This window comes from Chanodichthys erythropterus, chromosome 13 (assembly GCF_024489055.1).
Source record: "Chanodichthys erythropterus isolate Z2021 chromosome 13, ASM2448905v1, whole genome shotgun sequence".
Classification (NCBI taxonomy): Eukaryota; Metazoa; Chordata; class Actinopteri; order Cypriniformes; family Xenocyprididae; genus Chanodichthys; species Chanodichthys erythropterus.
Genome location: NC_090233.1, coordinates 24,239,256 through 24,266,745, shown reverse-complemented (window position 1 = coordinate 24,266,745; position 27,490 = coordinate 24,239,256). Strand labels below are relative to the sequence as shown.

The 27,490-nt window shown below is 36.6% G+C and overlaps 1 protein-coding gene across 17 annotated transcripts in view; it reads right to left on the bottom strand.

Moving 5' to 3' along the window:
• Positions 1–27,490, bottom strand: part of fbrsl1 (fibrosin-like 1) — a 330,862-nt gene that overhangs the window by 244,323 nt on the left and 59,049 nt on the right. For all 17 annotated transcript variants that reach the window (XM_067405643.1, XM_067405645.1, XM_067405647.1 and 14 more), the window contains exon 2: positions 14,945–15,142. In XM_067405643.1, the coding sequence (XP_067261744.1) occupies positions 14,945–15,142 (198 nt within the window). The remainder of the gene's footprint in view (positions 1–14,944; positions 15,143–27,490) is intronic.

The window sequence follows — 27,490 nt, the reverse complement described above, 5'->3', positions numbered from 1 at the left end:
AATGCACTGTAATATAGTCGACAGCTCGTGTTGCAGGAAGCACGTGATTTAAAGGGGCGGCGTCGAGTGTAAATCAGTGCATTGTTAATGGTGCCCCAAAATAGGCAGTTAAAAAAATTAATTAAAAAAAATCTATGGGGTATTTTGAGCTGAAACTTCACAGACACATTCAGGAGACACCTTAGACTTATATTACATCTTGTGAAAGAACGTTCTTGGGCACCTTTAATTTAATTATCGAAACGTTAAAGGTTTGTTTTACTATTCTTAGTTGTGCTTAAACTAACAGAAAACATTAACTTTGCTGTTATGTTGGTGTTGCTAATAATTTCCACTCAATTTTTATCGAATTTGTGTTTGAAATGAATTTCGTTTCGTGAGGAAAACTGTTGAAGAACTTTGATTTAAAAGAACCCAATTTTAAGTTCATGGTGAAGATGAACATTCTAGTGGTGATTGTAAGAATGATAAACGCATGTTGATGTTACATAGAATGGACTCTTTTGTGCTGCCCTAAAACAAAAGACATGTGGAACATGCATTGATCACACAAACACTCCTACACATGTGCTACACACGTACAGCAGAAAAGTGTCACCTTTAAACACACCAACATCTGACAACTCAACTTAGCGGTGATAGACCCAAAGAGAGCCACAAACAAGACAAGAAATCTATTCAATCTTCTGGCATGAGCTGCTCACACACACAAACAGACAGACTAAAACATGCAGCTCAATGCACACACATCCATACATCTATACTAATTCGAATACATTTGAAAAATTATGTTTCTTTATGTTTTGGACTTTCGTCCACACTGAGACATTGGATCTCATTCACTAATAATAGTGTTCACTATTCATATTACATTTGAAATTCTCATGAAAACTGCCTAATTCACAACACGCGTGTATGCGCGTGAATATTGATGAATTTGGAGTATTCTAAATTAGCAACCATGTGCCCAAGGTAAGTAAATTAAATAAAACACACCGAAAACCATGTCCATATAAGGACTTTCCACACAAGGTTTTCTTTCGTCACTCTTAGCAACATGACACTCGACGCATTCTCGCCTGAGAGCACGCACAGCAAGCTCCTCGGGCAATGCCAAGAGTGTCATCCTCAAAACAAGTTCAAACGCAATAAACACCTTTTATACAGACATATGAACTATGATTAGCTAGCTGTACATACGCATATCTGAGTTATATCCGTTTAAAATTTCCTCTTAACATGTTTATAAGGCCACCAAGAGTACGTGACTTTTGCATACGAGTGGTTTCAGTTGCTCCTACATTTTTTGGTAAATTTAGAATACATTTTAGAACAAAAGTAGTTGATGAATCATGATTTGTTTGTGAAAATGTTCGTACGCAGATTTCATGCACAAATTAATGCGTACGCATGCCTAGTGAATGAGACCCAGTGTTTCTGTCCTGTGAAAACAGAGGTTAAAACAAGGGCAATCGCGTTGTAGACCATACATGGAATGGCGATTGAGTGCGACCTGAACACACCAGTATGTGGTGAGATGTTTTGCGAATAAAATGATTGTGCCATAAGAATAGCATGGAGAACTTTATTATGTCTGGTCTCTCAGTATCATTTAAATGAGGTTTAGTATGATTTAAGAATGCACAGTAAGGGGCCGTTCACACAGAAAGCATTTTTGCATTCCACTGCAATGCATTTCCATTGTTTTTCTATGTAAACATGCACTAGACTGACGATTTTGACTGTTGCACTCACATCTGGTGTCTTTTGCAGTGTCTTGTGCATGACGGCATTCTAAAAATGCAGCACTCAAGTCAAAAGAACTTAATCTTTTAAAAAATGTGTTTCCAGAACTTGTTTTTCTTCATTCCACTGCCCTGCATTTTTTTTTTAACTGCAGAACTGCATTCTGTTTGAATTGCCCATAAGATGATTTTAGCGTTTTATGATGATTCAGTGTGGACTGAGAGCGTTTTGAAATGAAAACACCATTTTCAAATGTATGCAGACATAGCACATCCTACATTTCGCCTTTGCCTCAAATGAGGTCTTACCACATATTTAACACTTTAACCCGAATCTACATCCCTCCTCCCACTTCCACAAACCCCCTCCCCTCCTGTCTGGCAATCGTGCCGCCACACACGCCGCTTCTTGCTCTCTCGGTAATCAGCTTAGCTGCAGCCTGCTCGCTTGGCCGCCATCGCTAGTTGGACAAAATCACAATGCGAAGCTCCCACCAGAGCCCGGGCCTAACCTTCCAGCATTCACAGTATGCCAAGGGCCTTCATGACGGCCTCGGTCCCATCTGGGGGGTTCTTTCCCCTGGGACAGAAGCAGTGATACGCCCCCCTCTGTCCGGTTAACCTCAGGGGAGCTCTGAAGCTATTGTTTGTGGGCTATCAATCTGCGGCCCTTTTGTTCTGCAAATGACAGATGCCACATTGTTTGACATGTACACGACACACTTCGGATAAGGGTGGAGAGGAGGCTGGTGAGAGGGGAGGAGATAGAGGCCGGGAAGAAAAAGAGGGGGAGGAGAGAGGAAAAGGGCAGGGGACAGCGCTTTGTGCCACCGCGAGCTGTCAAAGCAGCCATAATCCCTTTCAGCCCTTCTATTGTCCCTCGAGCTCATAAAAGTGACATCACACTTAGGTCCAGATGACAAACGCTAATGCGTAATGTGAATTCGAACAGCACCGCATTGTGTCTGCAACATCACGCCAACTGTTAACAGAAATATGCATGAGGTTATCCTTTATTCAAAAATATTTAAAAAATAAAATTGGGAACGCTAGAATCTGCAGTTCAGAATTCAAGCAAGCAAATAAGAGCTAATCGAGGTAAATTTGAGCTAAGCTACCTGAATACATCACCATTGTCTCCACTGAATCTGCATTTTGTGCACATATCACTGAAAGCAAATGTAGCATTTACCCAAAGTGCATTCAGATGTGTTTTGCTAGAGGAAATGTGAGCATGCTGATTAGTTGAAGTACGAGACATCCTAATATTAAGCAACACAAATGTATATACATCTAGCAGGAGCTTTATATCTACAACACAAAAGGACACCACCATTTCCTGCTTCTGTGGAATATCGAGTCCTAACGTGAAGACACAGTGCCCCCTAGTGGGCTAAAAACCTTAACAGACCCATAACAGACTGAAGGACTGCAAAGATGTTCATATTGTATAGAGCTGCAATAGTACTCCCTTCCCCCACATTTCATGTGCACTTCCAGTCCTAACCAGCAGGGAGCAGTGGTGTACAACACACACGCTGGCCAAAAGCACACACTAAGCAAAACAAGGAAGTCTCAAGTAAAGAAAGAACAAGCAGAAGATGCTGATGTTTTGGCAATTTTTGTGTTATATAAATGGCTGTAAGATACTGACCCTGGATCAGTCATCACGAGTAGGTTAAGCTTTGTGGAATGAGCTTCATCTGATTGGTTTAAAGTGATAATCATCTTAAATGCATCTGAAAGCAGCTTTACTGGGTCACAGACACAAACTCAAGAGGGAATATAAAACCTTAAGAGAAACAAACACAAAAGCTGGCATGCAACCCAGACTGTCAGAGAGGGTCTTGCAACCGTCTGTTTTTGTACTCCTAAGTGGGTCCTTTCAAAAACAACTATGACAAAAGTGCAAATGACTAAAAGAGAGGCAGAAGAATATATACTGTATATATATCTCAGTGGTGTGCTGTGGTGTTTTAAAATGAGGCTGCAAAGTCCTCCTCTTTATATATATATATATCACATTTTTTATGTCCCTGTTAACACAAATTTCCTGGTTAAATAAACATTACAAAAAAAGAGAGACCAAATACAATTCTATTTTATATTTTTACACTATGTAATGTTACATTTATTAAAACAAAGTATAACATTGTCAAGTTAGTGTTTTTACACATTTTTACAGTTTTATTTGTGAATTAATGTTCAGCTTTTCTTTTTAATAGTCAATTTATTTTAAGCAGTCATCAAGCTTGTACACACTGGTCAGTGGTTACAGACACGGATATATACCTTTAATTTCAACACACTGATTGCTCACTAAAACCCCCCACTGTCATCATGCTTTCAGGCCATTCAAGTTTACTTACTTTTTAATTATTCTTCCCATTACCACCATCATGGTCTTCATTCAGGCCGACTTTCCCCTATATATATATATATATATATATATATAGATAGATAGATAGATAGATAGATAGATAGATAGATAGATAGATAGATAGATAGATAGATAGATAGATAGATAGTATTTATTTATTTATTAGGGGTGCAATGGTTCAAATTGCTCATGGTTTGGTTCATATCATGGTTTTAGTGTCACGGTTTCAGTACGGTTGTTCAAGGAAAGGTGCTATGTTCAAGGAAAACAGGACTACTGTCAAATAAAAATAAAATAAGAACAAATAATCAAACTACAAGCAACATCACAAATAAATACAATAGAGCAAATATTCAAATAAAATAAACAGTGCTTTTCAGGTTTTTCAGGTATCTAACAGCTTTCTGGTACAGAAAATGGATAAAGTAATCAAATATAAAATAATATTATCTTCACTTTATAAATTAAATAAATATCAATCATTATTTAGTTACAAAAGCTATTCAGTCAAGAGCTGTGAGTGATTTCTTTGTCATAAAAACACAGGCAGCAGGAATATTTATTTTTTTCCCTTTAAGACATGCACGATCCAGTACATATATGTTGTCTTTCTCAACTATTATACGTTCACTTAAGACATAACCGACTATGTTTGCTAGGATACTCACCAAGACGGAATCTATATTTTGTAAATATTGGCTTTGGAAATGGCTAACAGTGCTTTGGCTACAGTGGGTAGTTTCAGTGAGAACAACAACCATGCATGTCATTTCTGCAGGCTGCATCTTACTCTGAGATAAACAGTCTCTCTTTTCATAGCTTTTGCTGGCTCTGAGACACTCGCTTGGTATTTATCCCTCTCTTTGTCTAGCAAAAAGATAAATAAATCCCTCATCACTAAATGAAAGCTTAAAATGAAGGCCTTATTATTTCAGGGGCCTTGCCACAAGTGTACAACAATACACAAGTGTATTGTTTTTGAATTTCTGTGTTACTTTTGCTATATTTTCACAGTTAAAACAATGATTTGGTAATCCTCTTGTAGCACTGTCCTCTTTTGTGCTAAGAAATACGTCTCCTGAAAGTTCTCTCCCAAGTGGTTCCATTGTTGTCAGCATTAAGTCTGAGAATGATTCAGTGGGCTATATAACACTTTTAATTGTTAAGAAATCACCTCTCTTTAAATGTTTTGGTTCAACATACCTGTTTATCAAACACTGCCTTAAACTTACACCAGAGATTTTTTATTTTGTTTTATTTAACTTTTAGGAGGGTGTACTCACTTTTGCTACACAAAATTTTAAATCACCTTGATAAGAAACTATTATTTTCCTAAATAATTTTGACATTCTTCTTTGGTAAGCAGATTATATCTGTAAAGAATAGGGGTGTGCACAAAGAGTCAAATATTAAAATATTCGTTCTGTAATTAATATTAGAAAAATAAAAATACTATTCAAATTTTACAATGTTGCTTTGCTGGCCATAAATGCAGTGAATCCATGATGAATCCCAAGCACTAAAACTCGCAGTTATAACTAAATGCACCGGGTGGCGCTGTGGAGTGTGTTTAACAAGTTCATTTTATTTGATCGTCGTCACGAAATGTTGTCGCCTGCCTCGCAAAGTTTGGAATTACTTGGATGAAAATGATCTTACACAATGGAATTGCTTTTGATCAAATATATTAATGAGTTATCATAATATCACCACCATAATGAGAAAGCACATGAAATCAAAACACACGTCGAATGAGGAAAGACAGCTGTCCATCACTGCATTCACGACAGGTTAGTAAGCTAAGATGATTACTTATCTGATAGCAAAATGATTTTGAGACATGCTTACTTTAAGTTTCGTCGAGGGAGATATATTTACGAACAGAAAACAAGGTGCTGCTGTTAGGATCTTAGCTTAGCACATTATCGCTATCTTTGTGTTTCTGCAACGTCTGCAGCTCGTTTTCTCTCCCGAGCATGTGGGTATTATTGTTTTACAATACATGTGAACAATATAAACACGATAACCTTATACTGACTCGAGTGTATTATGAACGTTTTGTACGATAACTGGCGCTGTCTGCTTTATTAGTGTTTTTCCCGCTCACGCTGCTTGAGCTTAAATGCTTTTGTTCTTAATTTTTTTTTTGTTTGCACATATTTAATAATATTTAAAACCTGAAGATATAATTTAAGCTTGTTGTGTATAATGCCTAATCGTAAGCTCATTCAGAAATGGTTAAAAATCTTGATGAATATAAAAAAATACCATCTTTCTCTTTTAACGTAATTTAAATAAACGGAAAATTCGTTTTTTTTACGAGCCCAAATATTCGAATACAATATTTTGGAAAAATGCCCATCCCTACTAAAGAACCCTAATGTGTCTTTTAAGTAATCGAGTAATTGCTGACTTTCAGAAGTTTCAGAGGGGGTATACTTTTTATGCTGTGCACTATATTATATATATATATATATTTTATATATATATATATATTTTATATATATATATATATATATATATTTTATATATATATATATATATATATATATATATATATATATATATATATATATATATATATATATATATATATATATATATGTGCACAAAGAGTCAAATATTAAAATATTCGTTCTGTAATTAATATTAGAAAAATAAAAATACTATTCAAATTTTACAATGTTGCTTTGCTGGCCATAAATGCAGTGAATCCATGATGAATCCCAAGCACTAAAACTCGCAGTTATAACTAAATGCACCGGGTGGCGCTGTGGAGTGTGTTTAACAAGTTCATTTTATTTGATCGTCGTCACGAAATGTTGTCGCCTGCCTCGCAAAGTTTGGAATTACTTGGATGAAAATGATCTTACACAATGGAATTGCTTTTGATCAAATATATTAATGAGTTATCATAATATCACCACCATAATGAGATCAAAACACACGTCGAATGAGGAAAGACAGCTGTCCATCACTGCATTCACGACAGGTTAGTAAGCTAAGATGATTACTTATCTGATAGCAAAATGATTTTGAGACATGCTTACTTTAAGTTTCGTCGAGGGAGATATATTTACGAACAGAAAACAAGGTGCTGCTGTTAGGATCTTAGCTTAGCACATTATCGCTATCTTTGTGTTTCTATATATATATATATATATATATATATATATATATATATATATATATATATATATATATATATATATACACTGGATCCAGTATCCACTTTACTCCATGCTTGAGTCTGCCAACAAGAGGAAAAATGGAAGAGTAAATTGAAGTGTAAAGGAACTTCATTTTGATGCATCCTGTTTGACAACTTGTTTGCATCTCTGTACAGACTTCAGAAGGATACCAATATCAGGAACAAGTGGATGGTGTATTTTCAATGGCGTCCTGGATAGCGCTGGAGGATTACATGTTTGTTCAGAGAATTTGACTGCAGATTGTTTTGTAAATGATGCACAGTGCAATGGAGAGTCTGCAAAGAAACTTTTGTTGACAGAGGAAGCAGTCAGCTGTATTGGATCTGACAGCAGCTGCATCATAAACCATAAGTACATTATTTCATAATGCTTTTGTCTGTAAATTATGTTTTATATGGATAATGTTTTCAAAACACTTACTCACGAGTGGGCGTTGATACGGTTTCCTATGCAATGACGTAAACCAATAATAACAGTGGTCGTTTACTGACAAGCTTTAAAGAAGCTGCCCCTTAAAAACAGGTTATTTAGACAGTGTCAGAATGAGGGTTGAAAATAATTTTTCTTCCACATATAATTTTTCTTCTGTGCAAAAAACTTTATAAGTGATCCTCAGGGAACATATTAAAATAATAATGATAAAAAAAAACATGTCATGACCCAATTAAAGTTGTTTTTTAAACAGACATTTAGAAGCACATGGTATATGCTCAGCATAACCGACATAAATCAAAACTGCTAAAAGAAACCAAATGTAAAGCTGTCAGAACAAGAGTCCACTCAACATGCCAACTCTAACCTCTAGATTTACTACAGATAAAATGAAACAGACTTTTTCACACTTTTGTCTTCTGCTTTTCTCAGTGCTTGTTTTATTGTTGCATAAGTAGAAGAAATCATCACATCAGAATGAGCAATGGTCACTATTCAAATATGCAGACTTCTCCTTTCCAGACTCTATCCATCATTTCTGGCTGTTGAATAAAGGCTGGGCAGCTAATTCACAACCTTGCAAGTGCTGCGCTGGGCAAATCCCTATCGTCAGACATCTGAGCCTGGGTGAAATTACAGCTCGCCCTTTCAGTCTCTCAGCTGCTATTAGACAAAGTGAGCGTTTGAAGAATACGTCACATTCTGTAGGGCATAAACTGTACAAGGGGCCATGCAATATTGAACCAATTTCAGCTTAAAAGGCCAGAAATGCCTTGAGTAAGCAATCCATGAGAAAGATCTAATCAACCTGGTACAAAAAAAAAAGAAAAAAAAAAAAAGTGCTCCAAAAATGGAAGCTGAACATTGCTATGAAGTGCATTTAAGGTTATTCTTTTTTTTTTTTTTTTTTTTTTGTGCATATTCTGGTATGTGATGTTCTGTTAACTAATGTGCAGTGAATCAAGTATCCTTACAACTCAAATGAAGTAGGCCTGCTGTGTGTTTCTCTTTATAGTTTTGAGAGGCCTCGACTCAGTGTTAATTTATATTTCTTTCAGCCTTAGATCACAACAAGCTGGAAATCAGGGATGTGCGCCCCGACTAATTTCATTAACATTTAAAAGGAGACAGTCTGTGTATGTCTGAATATAGTCTAGAAATGAAATGAAATTAAAAAAAGATAACTATTCAACATCTATATGAAAAAAAAAAAAAAAAAAAAAATCAATGAACTGAGGGGAAAAAAATGACTGAGATTTCATCAAAATAGTTTCATAGTCCTGTCTTATTCGCTAACCACCTGCAATCCAATTTACTGTAGCCAGTCTTAAGTAACAGACTAGAAAATAGATTAAATAAATGGAAATAAGTCACACTATCAGCAAAATCTGATATGTGATATAACAGATTATCTTAAACTGTTTATGGCCTAATATGCTCGATAAACTAACACATTTAAGATCTTTACAAGTTTTTTTTTTTTTTTTTCTTCTTACTTGGAAACCAATGTTACCATAGTATATTATGTCTTACTGCTCTGGTAAATATTTTCACTTTAGCTTGTTTATACTTAACAAAAAATCTGCCAGTGCAGAAACAGGAAATAAAAATTGAATTAAAGATACAATCTCTGAAAACAAGTCTTGATATCTCATGCAGCGATGCTTCTCAAGTAAACGCATCTAGCTTAATTGGCTTTTTAGATATTTTAACTAGAAAAGAAAAAAAAAACCTCATTAAGAATATGATGTTTTGTCATCACTTGCTTAATAACATGGCCTGAGGGGGGAAAAATTCAGTGGTATTAGAGCTGAGGTGTGCAATTTCTATGCCATTAGTTTCATTAAAACAGAACTACAAGAATACCATCTGCAATTGGTTGGCTAGTATATAGTCCAGCCTCAAATTTGCTATTGGTTGGTCCAGACAATTTTACATTGTCAGGCTTGTCAGGACAGTAACGTTTTGATAGAGCCACAGAGTCGGAGTGTTTTCCCCTTTTGAAGGATTCAACCAACAAACGGCATACTTATAGTTGTTTATGCCTATTAAGCTGCGACAGGAGAGAAAATGGCATATTTAAGCTTTAAGAAGACTGTGTAAAGATAGTGCATTCAAGGTTATATCTGATCTGATTTGCCCTTTAGCTGACGCTTTAGTAACTCAAGCAGAAGCTTCTAGTAATTACAGGGAGGACAGAATAACTTGAGGTTAAGTGTCTAAGGCACAATGGCAATATTTTGTAGCTCACTTGTAGTGACCTACATCCATTCTGTTAGCTGCCTAGATCCTCGACCAACAGGTTACACTACCCTACAATAGAGCATACATATGAGTGAGAGATATTTGACTAAGATGTCTCAATTTCATGTGATTTTCTCTGTGAGTGGTATCCTGCCCCTCAGCACTGCTGTGGGTGATCTGCCCTGAAGGGCGATAACCTGAAGCCAGACTCATCAAGCACATCAGAGAGCATGACAGTTACTGGATCGGCTATGAGTTTAACTTCACACAATGGAGTTTCAGCCATGAAAGCAGAAAAGGAAGAGATTCCCTTGAGTTACATGAGCTCATCATGAAAAACCATGCAATCGTTCTCTCTCTCTATCTCTCACAGAGCAGACACAGTCAGCGCTAGATTTAATACTGATGCTGCAGGGGACAATGACATTCGGCAACACACCAACAGACCAATCATCACCAACAAACAAGTGTGTGTTGAACACACAATCTAACAGCATTCACACAAACGTCATTGGGTTTCCATGTTTTAAGGGGACTTTGCACATAGACAAAGATTTTTTTTTTTTTTTTTTTTTACTGTACACACTTTATACTCTATCCCCTAAACCCAAACACAACCCTCACAGAAAACCTTCGGAATTTTTACATTTTAGTATGATTTATGAGGTGTTTTCCTCATGGGGACCAAAAAATTTCCCCAAACGATCAAAGATTTCTTGTATTGCCATCCATTTGGGGACTTTTTTTTTTTGCCCCACAACATAGGGTTTATCTAGACCACACACACATTGAGTTCTTTTAATGTTTTATGGGGACTTTCTATAAACATAATGATTTTTATATTATACAAACTGTATATTATATCCCCTAAACCTACCCCTAAACATACCCATCACAGAAAACTTTTTCCATTTTTAATAAAACATTGTTTAGTATGTTTTTAAGCCGTTTTAATTACGAGGTCACAGGAAATGTCCTCATCAACCATGTTTACATTGTGATACCAGTGTAACACCCAAGTCATATATAAATTTGTCCTCATAAATCATATAAACAAGCACCCGCACACACACACACACACACAACCTTACAATAAACTTTACTGTTTTTATTAAAGCTAATTATAATTACTATAATTTAACAAAAATCAAAAATTTCTCATTAATATGAAAAATACAATTATTAGTTTATTAATGTATTTAAATAAAATACAAATTACACACACACATACACGTTTGTTTTTGTGAATTGTAGGGACTTTCCATAGGCCGCAATGCATTTTATACTGTACAAACCGTACTTTCTATCCCCCTACACTACCCCTAACTCTAAACCTAACCATCACAGGAAACTGTGCACACCTTTATTTTCTCACAAAAACATCATTTAGTATTTTTATTAATTAATTTACATTGTGGGGACCGGTGGCTGGTCCCCACAATTTAGGTGAACTCAGGTTTATATTACAGCGTGTAATATAAATGTAATATAAACAAAAGCACACACACACACACACACACACACACACACAAAACACTGACAGGACGCTAGAACTATAGAACTAGAACAAGTGATAGACAGGCACAGAGAACAATTAGAGAGATCATGTATGCTTTCTTGTGACTTGTTTATATATCAAGTGATTATAACTTGGATAAAATTCCATTTGGTGAAACACATGTTCATCGTCAACAATGGCTGACCAGTGGAGGATGTGGTCAGTGCCACTGTGGCAGTAACTTAATTTAGGTCATGTGGGCTTACATGCAGCACTGCATGGAGATCTTAAGAAAAAAGCAAACATATGACTAGCTGAATCATTGAACAAATTCCACTCACTCATTATGAGTTGCATGCGTGAAAAAAAAAAGTTCACGCTTAAATGCTTTGATGAATCTGCCTTTAAGTGTGATCACGGGCTGTTCAGAGGCAGAAATCAAGCCGAGCTGTGCATCAAAAGGCCCGACACGCTGATCAGAGACATGCTGTGTGTCTCTCTGCATCTCTCCAGCTAGCAAATATAAACACACACAACAACAGCGGCCCATGCGCATTCACAGTCTCTCCCCGTCCAGATGGCTGCTTTGTGGAGAGCCTTCCGCTCTGCAATTACAGTGATATGAAAGTGATTTTCTTTTTTCCCTATTATTTCTGATCAGAGAGGGAAACGGAGCTGCCAGCGGGTGTATGAGGGTCTGCTAGACGCCCACACGGACTAGAACACCCTGCATTTAAACACCGTGCCAGTACAAGCGAATGCACAAAGGCCCGTGATCAGAAAGAGATCCCATCTGGAGAGAAGCTGTTTTATATGCATTGGGCTACAGTGATGGAGAAGTCTTCAGGGGAGGGTAATCAGATGCCTCTGGGAGGTGACAAGTGACAGACGCAGGATGAACCGTGCTCTGTCTGTCCATTCCGCCTCAACTCTGGCCTGATAATATTCCATCTCTCCTCGTGGTGTCAGAAAGCTGTCCTCTTAGAAAACTCAGTATGAGCGACAGAAGACAGACAGTAAAGAAGAAAAGAAGATCATTGATTGAAGTTAGGCCCTAGCCATTATCACCAGGGGTGTAGTGATCATTAAAACTACACTTTCAGAAAGTTTGTCACTGCCATTTCGAAAGACAGACAGAATGATAGCTAGAGAGACAGAATGACTGAACTACAAACAGAAAGAGAGACAGATAGAATAATAGACAAAGTTAAAAAGAAAGACTGATTGAATAATAAACAATGATAGATACGTAGATACAACAAAGAACAACAGACAGAAGTACAGAAAGAAAGAACAATAGTGAGACAGACAGATAGATAGAATGACAGATAGATAGACAGTATGACAAACATATAGGAATGACAGACAGATAGATAGACAGACAGACAGACAGAATGACAGATAGTCAGAATGACAGACATATATAGATAGAATGACAGATAGACAGACAGACTGATAGATAGATAGATAGATAGATAGATAGATAGATAGATAGATAGATAGATAGATAGATAGATAGATAGATAGATAGATAGATAGATAGATAGTCAGAATGACAGACATATTTAGATAGAATGACAGACAGACAGACAGACAGACAGACAGACAGATAGACAGATAGATAGATAGATAGATAGAAAGATAGACAGAATGACAGACATATTTAGATAGAATGACAGACAGACAGACAGACAGACAGACAGACAGATAGACAGATAGATAGATAGATAGATAGACAGATAGATAGACAGACAGAATGACAGATAGTCAGAATGACAGACATATATAGATAGAATGACAGATAGACAGACAGACAGACAGACAGACTGATAGATAAATAGACAGACAGACAGAACAACAGATAGTCAGAATGACAGACATATTAGATAGAATGACAGATAGACAGACAGACAGACAGACAGACAGACAGATAGATAGATAGACAGATAGACAGATAGATAGATAGATAGATAGATAGATAGATAGATAGATAGATAGATAGATAGATAGATAGATAGATAGATAGGAATGACAGAAAGACATAGATAGATAGACCAACAGACAGAACGACAGATAGTCAGAATGACAGACATATATAGTTAGAATGACAGATAGACAGACAGACAGACAGACAGAGACAGACAGACAGACAGACAGACAGACAGACAGACAGACAGACAGACAGACAGACAGACAGACAGACAGACAGACAGACAGACAGACAGACAGACAGACAGACAAACAGACAGACAGACAGACAGATAGATAGATAGATAGATAGATAGATAGATAGATAGATAGATAGATAGATAGATAGATAGATAGATAGATAGATAGATAGATAGGAATGACAGAAAGACATAGATAGATAGACCAACAGACAGAACGACAGATAGTCAGAATGACAGACATATATAGATAGAATGACAGACTGACACAGACAAAACATTACACTGACAGACAGACAGACAGACAGACAGACAGACAGACAGATAGATAGATAGATAGATAGATAGATAGATAGATAGATAGACAGACCAAACGACAGATAGTCAGAATAACAGACAGATAGATATAGATAGAATGACAGACAGACAGACAGACAAAACATTAGACTGACAGATACAGACAGACAGACATAGATAGATAGATAGATAGATAGATAGATAGATAGATAGATAGATAGATAGATAGATAGATAGATAGATAGATAGATAGATAGATAGATAGATAGATAGATAGACCAAAAGACAGATAGTCAGAATGACAGACAGATAGATATAGATAGAATGACAGACAGAAAAAACATTAGACAGACAGAAAGAAAGAAAGAAAGAAAGAAAGAAAGAAAGAAAGAAAGAAAGAAAGAAAGAAAGAAAGAAAGAAAGAAAGAAAGAAAGAAAGAAAGAAAGAAAGAAAGAAAGAAAGAAAGAAAGAAAGAAAGAAAGAAAGAGAAAGAAAGAAAGAAAGAAAAACTTCAAATGACAGAATCAAATCTGACTTGTGACATTTACCAATCCCATTCTCCCCACTTCAACCCACCCCTTCCTGCACTGTCTGCACTATCACTATCAAGAAAAGCTACAAATAAGCCAAAACAAAGGAGGGAGAGAAAATGGATACAGGAAGCGAGAGATGGTTATATTTGTTCTTCTTCATCATTAACAGCACGCTGTGTGGCTTAACCACAGCTCTAGACCAGTAATCTGTCAGCTGCTGATGTACTGCTGTCACATTCATATGTACACACCTCACTGAGCCCTTCCAGAAACAGCAGGCATTCAGTAATGACTGCAACGGCCACATTAATCCGGTCAACACCGGTCAAAGCAGTCAACACTCAGGAACAGGTATAAGATCACACGTTTTCACCCTCCGCTGCTCTTGTCCATCAAGCTATCATTTAGCCTGAAGAAAGAAATGACAGACTCACTCGTTTGCTCTTCTTGGAGTATGTGTTCTTCAGCAGACGATCTTTCACCCGCTCCTGGTCTCGCCCCACGCTGGTGGCCAGATTGCAGAACCCATTTTCGTCTATGTCAGGGGTTACACTCTCCTCGGCCTCCTTCTGTCGTTTAACTACAATATCCTCCCATTTCTTCTTTTCCAGTTTAACCGAAACATTCTTATTCTGAAATGGGGAAAAGGAACAGGAGAAAAAAAAAGAGAGGTTATCCACTTGCTCTGCAGATGAAAGGTGTTAAGGTAGTGATATCAGTTTGACTACTGCAAAACATGTATACGCACAGCAACGTCAAATACCTTTTAAAAGGAGGAAGGGGAAATAAAACAGAAAAAGGAAGAAAGGAAAACAGCGAAAAAAGAAAGGTGCTTAAAAGGTGTGTAAAGAAGAGGAGCATAAAGCAAATAAGCATATAGGAAAGAAAAGGAAAAGAGTGGAAAAGAAAGGTGCAGAAAGGAAAGGAGTGGAAAAGGAGCAGAAAGGAAAGAAAAGGAAAAGAGCGGAAAAGAAAGGTGCAGGAAGGAAAGGAGTTGAAAAGGTGCAGAAAGGAGCAGAAAGGAGCAGAAAGGAGCAGAAAGGAAAGGAAAGGAAAGGAGCAGAAAGGAAAGGAAAGGAAAGGAGCAGAAAGGAAAGGAAAGGAAAGGAAAGGAAAGGAGCAGAAAGGAAAGGAAAGGAGCAGAAAGGAAAGGAAAGGAAAGGAAAGGAGCAGAAAGGAAAGGAATGGAGCAGAAAGGAAAGGAAAGGAGTGGAAAGGAAAGGAGCGGAAAGGAAAGGAGCAGAAAGGAAAGGAAAGGAAAGGAAAGGAAAGGAAAGGAAAGGAAAGGAAAGGAGCAGAAAGGAGCAGAAAGGAAAGGAAAGGAGCAGAAAGGAGCAGAAAGGAGCGGAAAGGAGCAGAAAGGAGCAGAAAGGAGCGGAAAGGAAAGGAGCAGAAAGGAGCGGAAAGGAAAGGAGCGGAAAGGAAAGGAGCGGAAAGGAAAGGAAAGGAAAGGAAAGGAAAGGAAAGGAAAGGAAAGGAAAGGAAAGGAAAGGAAAGGAAAGGAAAGGAAAGGAAAGAGACTGAGTACGAGGAGAGAGAGTGGAAGAGTAAGAAAAGAGGAAACCGAAAAAAGAAAAGGAAATGAAGAAAAAAGGGGAGAAAGAAAATGGAAAGGAGTGGAAGAGGAATTAGAAATGAAAGGGAATGGAAGGAATAAGAGGAAAAGCAAAAGCTGAAGTTTGCATAACCCTGCATCTGTTTCATGTTTCTTTATGACAATCACATGGTGACTATTCCAGCAAGTCTGATACCATTCTACTCAATTATGGTGATTACAAGAAAAACTTGGCAAGAAAACAAATGGCAAAAACTGTACTGCTTTGTAAACATGACCTTGCCTGTTTAAATTAACTGCAGCTACACACAGTTGGACAAACTTGTTTAACTCACAAAAATAAAGATCTATTTGCACAGTCAAAAAGCACTGCAAGATTTCAAAACAAATTAATTTATAACGAAATTAGGCATAATTGGAGTAACATAAGTGTACGTACTGTACACACTCGGTTGAAAATTTAGAATCAGACATGGTCTAATTTTTCAATAAAAATAGTTTGTGAACATTTTATACTTTTGTATTGCTTTGTTACATTAGATTTCCGGGGGTTACTGTGTGTAACAAATAGAAATTTAAATTATCTTCATTCACATAACATATCCAAACCTAAACAAAGGGTATGAATGATTTATTCTTATAGATAACCAGAACATGCTGTAGCACTTCTGTCCTTATCTCTGCCTCTGTATAGTGTAATTTTCACCAGGACATGCAATTCAATCAAGCCTTTTTACAGTCTCCTTCATCGATGACCCATCAAACTCAGGACATCTAGAGGACATAAAACATGAAATGGGAAAGCTTAGAGTAGGGTGGTATGCCACTACAGTATACTGTGTTTAGAAATGTGTTAACCGGTTTATATTGTGGTAAACAGGGCTGTTATTTACACATACGAATTGAGGCCACTGATGTCAAACTTATTATTTACTTGGAAATAATCTTATTTTTGGTTTCCATTCATTAAAATTTCCAATAAAATACGTTTTTTTTTTTTCTTCTTCTTTAAATTATGAGTAAAAAATTCCTATCATTAGTGTTTTTGTACAGTTTGGTTTGTCATGTTTGCGCTAATGGCCATGGAAAGGATTTTGTGCTGTTACTTTTCTGGCATTGTAACAGCAAACTAGATTTTCTCCAAATTGCATGAGTAAAAAAAAAAAAAAATTCAAAGACAGCTGAAATAAGGCAAATAATTCGCTTCAGTTAAGAAACCCACCACGCTGTTTACACACTCATCTTTCAAAAACAAAGAAGGCCAGGGGTAAAACTGCAACACAACAACACCAAAGAAAATCTTACAGCATCTGGAAAGATTTTGGTATTTCGAATCGCTGGCGAATGCTGGGTCATGTGAAGTAAATTAGAACAGACCACAAAGCCTCAGAGAGCAAAATAAAAATAAAAATAAAATAACATAAACACTGAGATTTGATGGGAGAGGGAAAGTGTGTTTATTCCATTCCACCATACTCATCTAAACCACTTGAATCTGGTCAAGAAGCATGTCCTGAAATCTGGCAACCCAGAATATCTGGCAACATAACCTCACCACTACAGGAAGTCTGTGGTTACTCAGCTGACTCTCACTATCCACTATTTCTCTTTGTCCACGATTGAATGCAACAGAATGCAACAAAACATAAAAACAAAAACAAATCCAAGTTAAGTGAAAGTGTGATAAGGCAATCTACAAAGTTCATCTTTGATACAAAGACTTGAAATGAGCAGATTTACAATATTACAAGATGAAAATAGAGGACATATATTTAAAAAAGGATATTCAAGCTTGAGGAATAATGAAGAAGTTGGTCCAAAAGAATAGATATCAATAGTTCAGAGGAGTTAACCTGATCTGCCTTTTAGCAGCCACAGCAGGAGACGTGAAAGAGATTAAATATTGATCAAATGACACAGTGGCTTCCTCTGAATAGAAGAGAAGACAATCATAGACAGAATGTGTGTTCAGGTCTTTCAATAACAGTTTTAGCTGATTTGAGAATTTGATGGTGGTGGCTTAAAAGGATAGTTCAACTTTAAAATGAAAACTGTTTCATCTACATAGAGGGCCTGTTTACACCTGGTCACTTCATCCGTTTTCTCTGATCGGAGAGCTATCTGATTTATAAAAACGATTGCATTTACACTTGGCCACATAAATGTATATTAATATAAATCCGATCTTCAATTCCCGTGCTATATGCAGATTTCATAGAGTCCACTTCACCGAAAGCAACAAACATGAGCTGCATTTTATTGATCAATTCAAAGACCGCAATAGGAGAGCGCACGGCAACAGCACTGGTAAGATCATTTAGTCTCATTACTTTTAATGAAGATGATTGTGTTTTGAGCGCCTGTGACTTACTTTCATTTTTATTTGCGGCAGTTTGCACGTTGTGCTGCCGAATAGATACTTAGCTGCTCATATGCAGAGATGCGTGCTGCAGTAGCGCTGTCATATCTGGCTATAACATGTTATTTAGCCTATAACACACGCTCACATGTTTATTTTTTAGTATTTATGGTAGGAGTTAAATTTACATATGTGGTTTCAACAACCAGATGCATTTAGACCTGTTCAGTTCTGACTGGAATGAGTCCCAGACCACCTCCTGAAGTGGTTTGAGCGATCAGATTTATATCCGTTTCGAATGCGTTTCAGAGGGCGTTTAGACCTGGTCTTTTCACGATCAGATAGCTATCCAATCAGTGAAAACACATGAAGTGACCAGGTGTAAACAGACCCAGGGATGCAAGTTATATAGGCCACTTTACCACTGGCTTGTATGTTGCTTATTTTGTTGATTTTCTATATAATATATGCACCAAGGCTGCATTTATGTCATCAAAAAATATTGTGAAATATTATTACAATTTAATACAACTATTTTCTATTTTAATATAATTTAAAATGTAGTTTATATTTGTGATGGCAAAACTGAATTTCAGCATCATTACTCCAGTCTTCAGTGTCACATGATCCTTCAGAAATCATTATAATATGCTGATCTGGTGCTCAAGAATCCTTTCTTATTATCAATGTTGACAATGGTTATGCTGCTTAATATTTTTGTGGATATATACACTTATATTATATTATATTATATTATATTATATTATATTATATTATATTATATTATATTATATTATATTATATTATATTATATATATAAAGAGAGAGAAAGAAAATTATGACAGTATACATTTCAGGATCTTGCTACACTACTAAAAGATAACCAGTAAATTTTCCATGTACCTTGAGAAAAAAGCAGCATAACAGTTATATTTTTAGTAAAGAGAAAGAATATTACTCGGCATCTCATGTATTGTATCAAAAATCTTGTTCTTCATTGTTTGCCTGTGCTGTTGTGAACATTCTTCACAATTGTCCTAAATTTAAGTCAGAGCATGAAAAGCATCGTTCAGAAATGTTCAGCTTGAAGGGAAACTGTTCAAAGTATTTTTTGATACAAGCCATAAATCACATGACTGATACTTTACAGTGCCTCAACTCTGCAATTTATCGGCTCTGCTGCCATACACGTCCTCAAGAAGCTGTCAAAACAACTACGAGAGCCCTCCATCACATCACTAATTTATTCCCAAAGAGTTCAGTGAAGTCAGAGCAGACATTTCGGCTAATGTGGCATAAAGACATCACAGCTGAATGTCTGTCGTGTCACACAAGACAACTTTGATTCTGTAAGTCAACATGGCTTCATCAGTGGAACACCTACACAAGCATCTGACACTTCCTGTGCTCTGCGTCAAGGAGAAACAGCATGTCAACTGCAATTCACATTTCAGCATTTCCACTACATGTGTTCAGTTTTCCTACATGTAGCCGTCAGCTACTGATCTTTGCCTTCTCAGCTCTCCAGGAGAGAAAGATAGTGAGAGGGAGAGATGAATAAAGAATGGATATTGAAAAAAAAGATACACTGTTATTTAAAATGTAGTGCAAGAACCTCTCAAAGTCCTACACCTCCAGAATTCCTCCGGCTGTTATGCACAGCAATCTTTACATACTGATTTCCTAAAGAAATTCCACAGTGTCATGTTTATACCCAGGGTATATTTACAGCAATGAACTTTGGTTCTATTCAAGCTTCTGTCTTATTTTAAAGTTGGCATGTGAAATTTGCCTTCTCAAATCCCAAGTTACAAAATTTAACTCCTCCCTAAACTTTAACAAATAAAAAAGACATCAAATCATCAAATTAGGAGAAGTGTGCTAATACTTTTCTTTAAAAAATACCATCAACATACATTTAAGGAGGGACACAAACCATATCCAACAGTAAGTCTAACAGTATTCAGGTACAGAATTTGAATAATCGAATGTAAAATAACACTGCATTCTTCTTCACTGTATAAATTAAATATAATTATTTTTTGTTACAGCTACAAAAGTGATTTTATCTTTATATTTTTACGTTTGATTAGCATTAATGAAACAGACGGCAGCAAGAATATTAGGCTGCTGTCACTTTAAGACCAAAAGCACGAATTCAATATAATGGTACGCATCCATTTTCTTTCTCAATTGTTTATGTTCACGTAAGCCATAAAAGACTATATTTACAAGGATATTCAGAGATGGGCATTTTGACAATTTTGCAAGCATGTGTCTGTTTCAAGCACAAATAAATGTGAAAGAGAACGGAATACTGTGTTTGTGTGTGTGCGCTCATAGAAAACAGCGTGCGAGTTCCGAATTGAGTTCCCTTTTTAGAGTTTTCTTGCACTCAAATGGTTTAAAATCACTTGTCTAATTTGACAGGACCTAAAACATGTGCAAATTAAAAACATTCGCTCTTTGATTGTTAAACTTTGCAGTTAATCAGAGAATCATGTGCGTTTCAAATTGTGGTGCCTAGTCCATACGAATCAACTATGATTCCTATACATGATGGATGGATGGATGGATGGATGTCAAGTGGATATGTATGGATGTATGCATGGATGGATATCAAGTGGATATGGATGGATGGATGGATGGATGGATGGATGGATGGATGGATGGATGGATGGATGGATGGATGGATGGATGGATGGATGGATGGATGGATGGATGGATGGATGGATGGATGGATGTCAATTGGATGTATGTATGGATGGATGTCAAGTGGGTGGATTGATGGATGGATGGATGGATGGATGGATGGATGGATGGATGGATGGATGGATGGATGGAGGGCAAGTGGATAGATGGACACTACAACTGTGTTAAGTTAAATTTATCACTCAACACATTTTGGTTTCTAAATCATTTAGTATTTACTTACTTTAAAGGTGCCCTAGAACTTCTTTTTAAAAAGATGTAATATAAGTCTAAGGTGTCCCCTGAATGTGTCTGTGAAGTTTCAGCTCAAAATACCCCATAGATTTTTTTTTAATTCATTTTTTTAACTGCCTATTTTGGGGCATCATTAACTATGCACCGATATATATGTTGCAGCCCCTTTAATTCTCGTGCTCACCCGCCCCCGGAGCTTGCGCTTGCCTTGAACAGCATAAACACAGTTCACACAGCTAATATAACCCTCAAAATGAATCTTTACAAGATGTTTGTCATGCATGCTGCATGCATACATCGGATCATGTGAGTATGGTATTTATTTGGATGTTTACATTTGATTCTGTATGAGTTTGAGGCTGTGCTCCGTGGTTAAAGCTAACATTACACACAGTTGGAGAGATTTATAAAGAATGAAGTTGTGTTTATGCATTATACAGACTGCAAGTGTTTAAAAATGAAAATAGCGGCGGCTCTTGTCTCCGTGAATACAGTAATAAACGATGGTAACTTTAACCACATTTAACAGTACATTAGCAACATGCTAACGAAACATTCAGAAAGACAATTCACAAATATCACTAAAACTATCATGATATCATGGATCACGTCAGTTATTATCACTTATTATCCATCTGCCATTTTTCGCTATTATCCTTGCTTGCTTACCTAGTCTTATGATTCAGCTGTGCACATCCAGACGTCCTGCCCTTGTCTAATGCTTTGAACAAGAGCTGGCATATGCAAATATTGGGGGCGTACACCCCGACTGCTACGTAACAGTCGGTGTTATGTTGAGATTTGCCTGTTTTTCTGAGGTCTTTTAAACAAATGAGATTTATATAAGAAGCAGGAAACAATGGAGTTTGAGACTCACTGTATGTCATTTCCATGTAATGAACTCTTGTTATTCAACTATGCCTAGATAAATTCAATTTTTAATTCTAGGGCACCTTTAACATTTGAACACAAACATTGTAAGTACTTATCTTGCATCTCTACTGTAAGCCAAAATAAATGAGCATTAACTTGCTTGACCCCATTAGAGGTTGAAGAGGATCTGCAGCTAATATCTTCCTTTTGAGGAAAGACTCTGATTCTGATCATCCAGCTAGTTTTATAGACCGCACTTACCCTAAACCATCTCACAACAGCATCTTACAGCTCATGCATCTGGCAGTAGCTTTTGTATGGTAATACCAATCTGCATTATTGAACCGCAAGGATGTAGTGAACTCCATTACGCTACCATAAAATCATTGCTTTGCAACACATAATAAAATTACACTAAGCGGAAATGTGTTTTATGCTATTTAAGGGTTTTTCTGCTGGATGTGCACTAACTGCCGTTGCTTTGGTGAAAGCGAATCGCCCAGAATCAATTAGTCTGTGGGAATATTCCCACCCAAGCAGCCCACAAACTGGAAATCAAGCCAATATACTGCTGCTGATGGCCAGAACTGAGAGAGAGAGAGATTTGTAACAGCACTTCAGAAATATTTATCCATGCTCGGAGGGCACCGAGGCTGTAGATTTATGTGTATATGGTGAGCTGTTTCTGCACACGCTCGGATCGTTGGGATAAATCACTACGTTAGTGAACAGAGTTAAATTGCATTGATTTAGCAGAGTGTTCGACACTGTGCTGGCAGTCTGTGCAAATGAATGGAGTTGTCAGCTCCTGCAGATGCACACACAGACACAAACATCTTTAATTAAGTCACATTGAATGCACAATTTAGAGGCTTACACAGGCAAAATCTTTCTGAATGGTATAGGTCTGACAGAGCAGCAAATATGTGTATATGTGTGCTCAGCTAAATATACCTACAAGTGAGACATAAATTACCCACAGGCTTTAGCTGCTAGAAGTATGAAATATAAGTACAAGACACACAAAAACTGAACTTTGACAGTTAGCATGTTTTTCAAGGCTTAAATTGGACATATTAATTAGGGCTGTCAACTGATTAAAAATATATTTTTATGATATGCTAATTAACTAATCAAACAAATTAAACATAAAATCACATACGGAAGTGGCCAAAAGTGATGTCCAGGTTAGGAAAATTGACATCTTCACCCTTTATTCAAACATCATAAAAAAAAAAAAAAAATAAAAAAAATAAAATAATAATTATATATATATATATATATATATATATATATATATATATATATATATATATGGATGGATCTTTATGGATCTTTTTGAAAAAAAAAAAAATAATAATTGTTAAGATGGTATAACCAAAAGATAAAATAGAAAAAAAAAGTATTTATTAAAAGACAAAAACAAGAATTATATTTTGGACTATGTGTCAAGAATTTATAGAGATTAATTATCTGCTCTTTTTAAAATGAGCATTGCCGTAACATGACTTTTATGCCAAACATATGGACTGCAAAACAGCAGTGAGAAGTGAATGTTGTTCAGGTCTCCGAGGTTCCCCTCATTAGTAAATCAAGCTGCACAGAGGAGATCTGTCTGTTCCTCTCTCTATCCCTCTATCTGCACCTCTCTGTGTAAGTGACCAAGCAGGAGGCTGGTTGTTCCAAGTCATTAAAACGCATCCACAGACCCGAGAAGGCCCCGAGTTTTGGCTCATTACTTCGATTCCCCATGGAGCTCTGCAGGAGAATCTCCATCTAAAAACACACCTCCATTCGGGCCCAGTGCCCTGACTCTCCCCGTCTCATCTGCTCAGCTCCTTTAGTTACTGCCATGGTCCGTCCCTGACTCTCAGCCTCACACAATAGCTTTGATTTAACATCCGGCCCCTGAAAGCCAGATATAAAGAACTTAAAGTCAACTCCATGCATCCACTGTTGTAAAGTTTTAGTTTACTAACACTGTGTAAAAAGCCTAGAATCTATGTACGAAAGCAGGTCAGATAATCCACTATAAATCATGAACAAGAGAGGATGTGAATTACCAGTGATTTTACCAGAAAAAAAAAAAAAATTGGATAAAGCAATGCGTGTCAAAAAGTTGCTTATTCCGTTTACATTTTTGGAACAAGAGCAATACAAATACATCAATATTGCATATATATTATGATTACTATTTATATCTAAATGCACACATTCTACTATAATGGGTTAAACCAAGTGGGTGGATGGACAGACAGATAGAATGATAGATAGCTAGAACAATGGATGGATGGACAAATGGTAGGGTTGCACACCAGTATACCAGTGCTAGGAAAATATCAATATAATTTATTTAAAACATTACAATATCATGATTTTTCTAATTTTGGTACTTGATACACTGCTGTTCCGAAGTTCACTGTGAGGTGGCAGGGTACAACCCAAACTGACGCAAAACTGGCAAGAGTGACAACATAGAAGAACAAAATGAGTAAAGCAGGTGAATCTCACCCAACACAATGTAACCCAACTAATTAATTAAGAGGGCAGTAGAAGTGAAATTTGGAATTACTTTGCTTATAAAACTGATGAAAAAGGTGAACAAACAGACCTTACCACACACCAGTCTGCAAATATTACTATAAATCAAACCATGCTAAGCATTTGTCACTGCCCATCCTGACTTATACAAGGAGTTAAGAGATTGACAGGTGAGTGCATCATTCAAATGATCTAATTTAGACTTTTATTTACTTTTAACACTCAACCAACATACATAAGACAGATGCAATGTCATTTGAAGCCAGAAGCCATTTGCTCATTTTGAGAGATATAGAGAGGGGAGATGCGGTACTGCTGATTTGTAAAATTACGTCACACAAAAAGTTTTCAAATCACTGATTTGATGTGATAATCTCTGTTGATTAATGTACTACTAAATGTTTGCGGTAATTTCCAACATTATAAGCACTAAACCTGTGGGAATGGGTAAAATTATGCGCAATACATGCCAAAATTCAGTCCCTGTATGGTATCTGTTTAATATTTGGATGGATGGATGGATGGATGGATGGATGGATGGATGGATGGATGGATGGATGGATGGATGGATGGATGGATGGATGGATGGATGGATGGATGGATGGATGGATGGATGGATGGATGGATGGATGGACCACAAAACCAGTCATAAGGGATTTTTTTTTTTTTTAAATTGAGATTTATACATATACATGAGATTTATATTTATAAAGCTGAATAAATAAGCTTTCCATTGATGAGTATGGTTTGTTAGGGACAATATTTGGCCAAGATACAACTATTTGAAAATCTAGAATCTGAGGGGGGAGAGAAAAAAAAAAAAAAGAAAAATATTGAGAAAATCACCTTTAAAGTTATCCAAATTAAGTCTTTAGCAATGCATATCCACTCTCAAAAATACAAAATATCAATACCAAATATCTTCATGGAACATGATCTTTACTTAATACCCTAATTATTTTTGTCATAAAAGAAAAATCGATTATTTTGACCCATACAATGTATTGTTGGCTACTGCTACAAATATACCCATGCCACTTATGACTGGTTTTGTGGTCCAGGGTCACGAATATGCTTTTGTGAAAACATCAAAAATGTCTTCAAACACCAATCCATTTATTTTGTCTCATATAAAAGAATCACGTCAGGCTATCCTGTCAAACATGAAGTCTGATGAAACATGAAGATTCCCAAACTAGAAACTGAATATATTTAATAAACTCCACTCATCTTTTTAATAAATGGCAAGGTGTCAATTACTGCAACAGAACCAGATGGAACATTTACTACTCGCAGATGATGGCTCCAGTAGGACAGGCCTCATTACAATCACATTTGAAACACTAGATTAAGTTTTACATTCTGATAGTTCTTTACTCTGCATTTATATATTTACTGTATAACCAGATATAAAGCAAAACACACTTAGGGAAAAAGAACAGACTAAAGAGAAGCACACCAAGTATTTTGAAAGTCATAATTAAAACAAGAACCATGTGGGCTGGTCCTGAACTGCACATTTTGGATGCATTTTCTTATCTGACACATCCAGCCTCTACTAATGACTGCTGCTTTAAGAGGAATCAGAGCACTGGGCAAATTTAGCCCATGCTTGGCTTGGGTTGAACAGCCCAGTGTGGCGTCCTCCAGTGACTCGATAACTGTTTCCTGCTGCACTGCGCTTGCTTCCTGCTGTGAGGTTCTTGAGAGTGAGGACTGACTGAGCTCAGAGGAAAATGATAGTGACACGGCAAAACAATCTGGCCTTAAAAAACAAAAACAAAAAACAAAACAAGGTCAGTTTTTAGGGCTGTAACCATCAAACTGACTAAGCCTTATATAACTGCACTCATCCTTGTTGAAGACAGTGATCTGGTGTTTGGAGAGTAGGTCATCCTGAACGCACCACAAGGTAAGTCACTGCTAAAACAAAGTGCCTTTATGATATTCATTGCAAATCATTCCTTGAGTGATGCCTGTCATGTAACTACAGAAGTAAACTATATAGGGAAACCTGTCAGATTGTACATTACTCTAATATTAAAGGTTAAAATTTACATAAAATTCCAAATTATTCAATTGCTATTTATTATTAGCAATTATTATAATTGCTATTCTACTTGAGGGTGAGTGATGACAACATTTTTGGGTGAACCGTCCCTTTAAACAGCAACAGTATTTATTGTTTGAATTTCAAAAATAAATATCCAATTTGACGTGCAAAAGCCTGGATGCCTTTCCAGTTCATTGACTAGTGTCATATTCTGGAAGGTTTGAGAACATATTTGACTAATTAAGCCTAGTGATGACAAATGTCTGACTCATACTGTAGATCTCTAAGGGTGTTTTGCTGAAACTCAAATGTCCATGGGCTCATCTAACAAGCTATGTGAAAATCATCATCCTTCAACATATCAAACCTATAATAAGATATGAAATTATTTAAGTATGTGGTAGCTTATATACTGAAAAGGTTGAGCAAACTTCTTATTGGTTAGAAAAATAAAACATGCCTTAAAGGTACAGTTTGTAGGACCTGCCACTAGAGGGTGCACTACCAAAACAATAACAATCTGGTTTGGTGACGCTAAGAAGGTGCGTGGAATGATGGGATTTGTTGTCTTCTACCCAACCGCTGATGGCCATCAATCAGACGGAAAGATAAATCATGGATTTAACGTATGAGGTAAAGTTTATTATAAATGT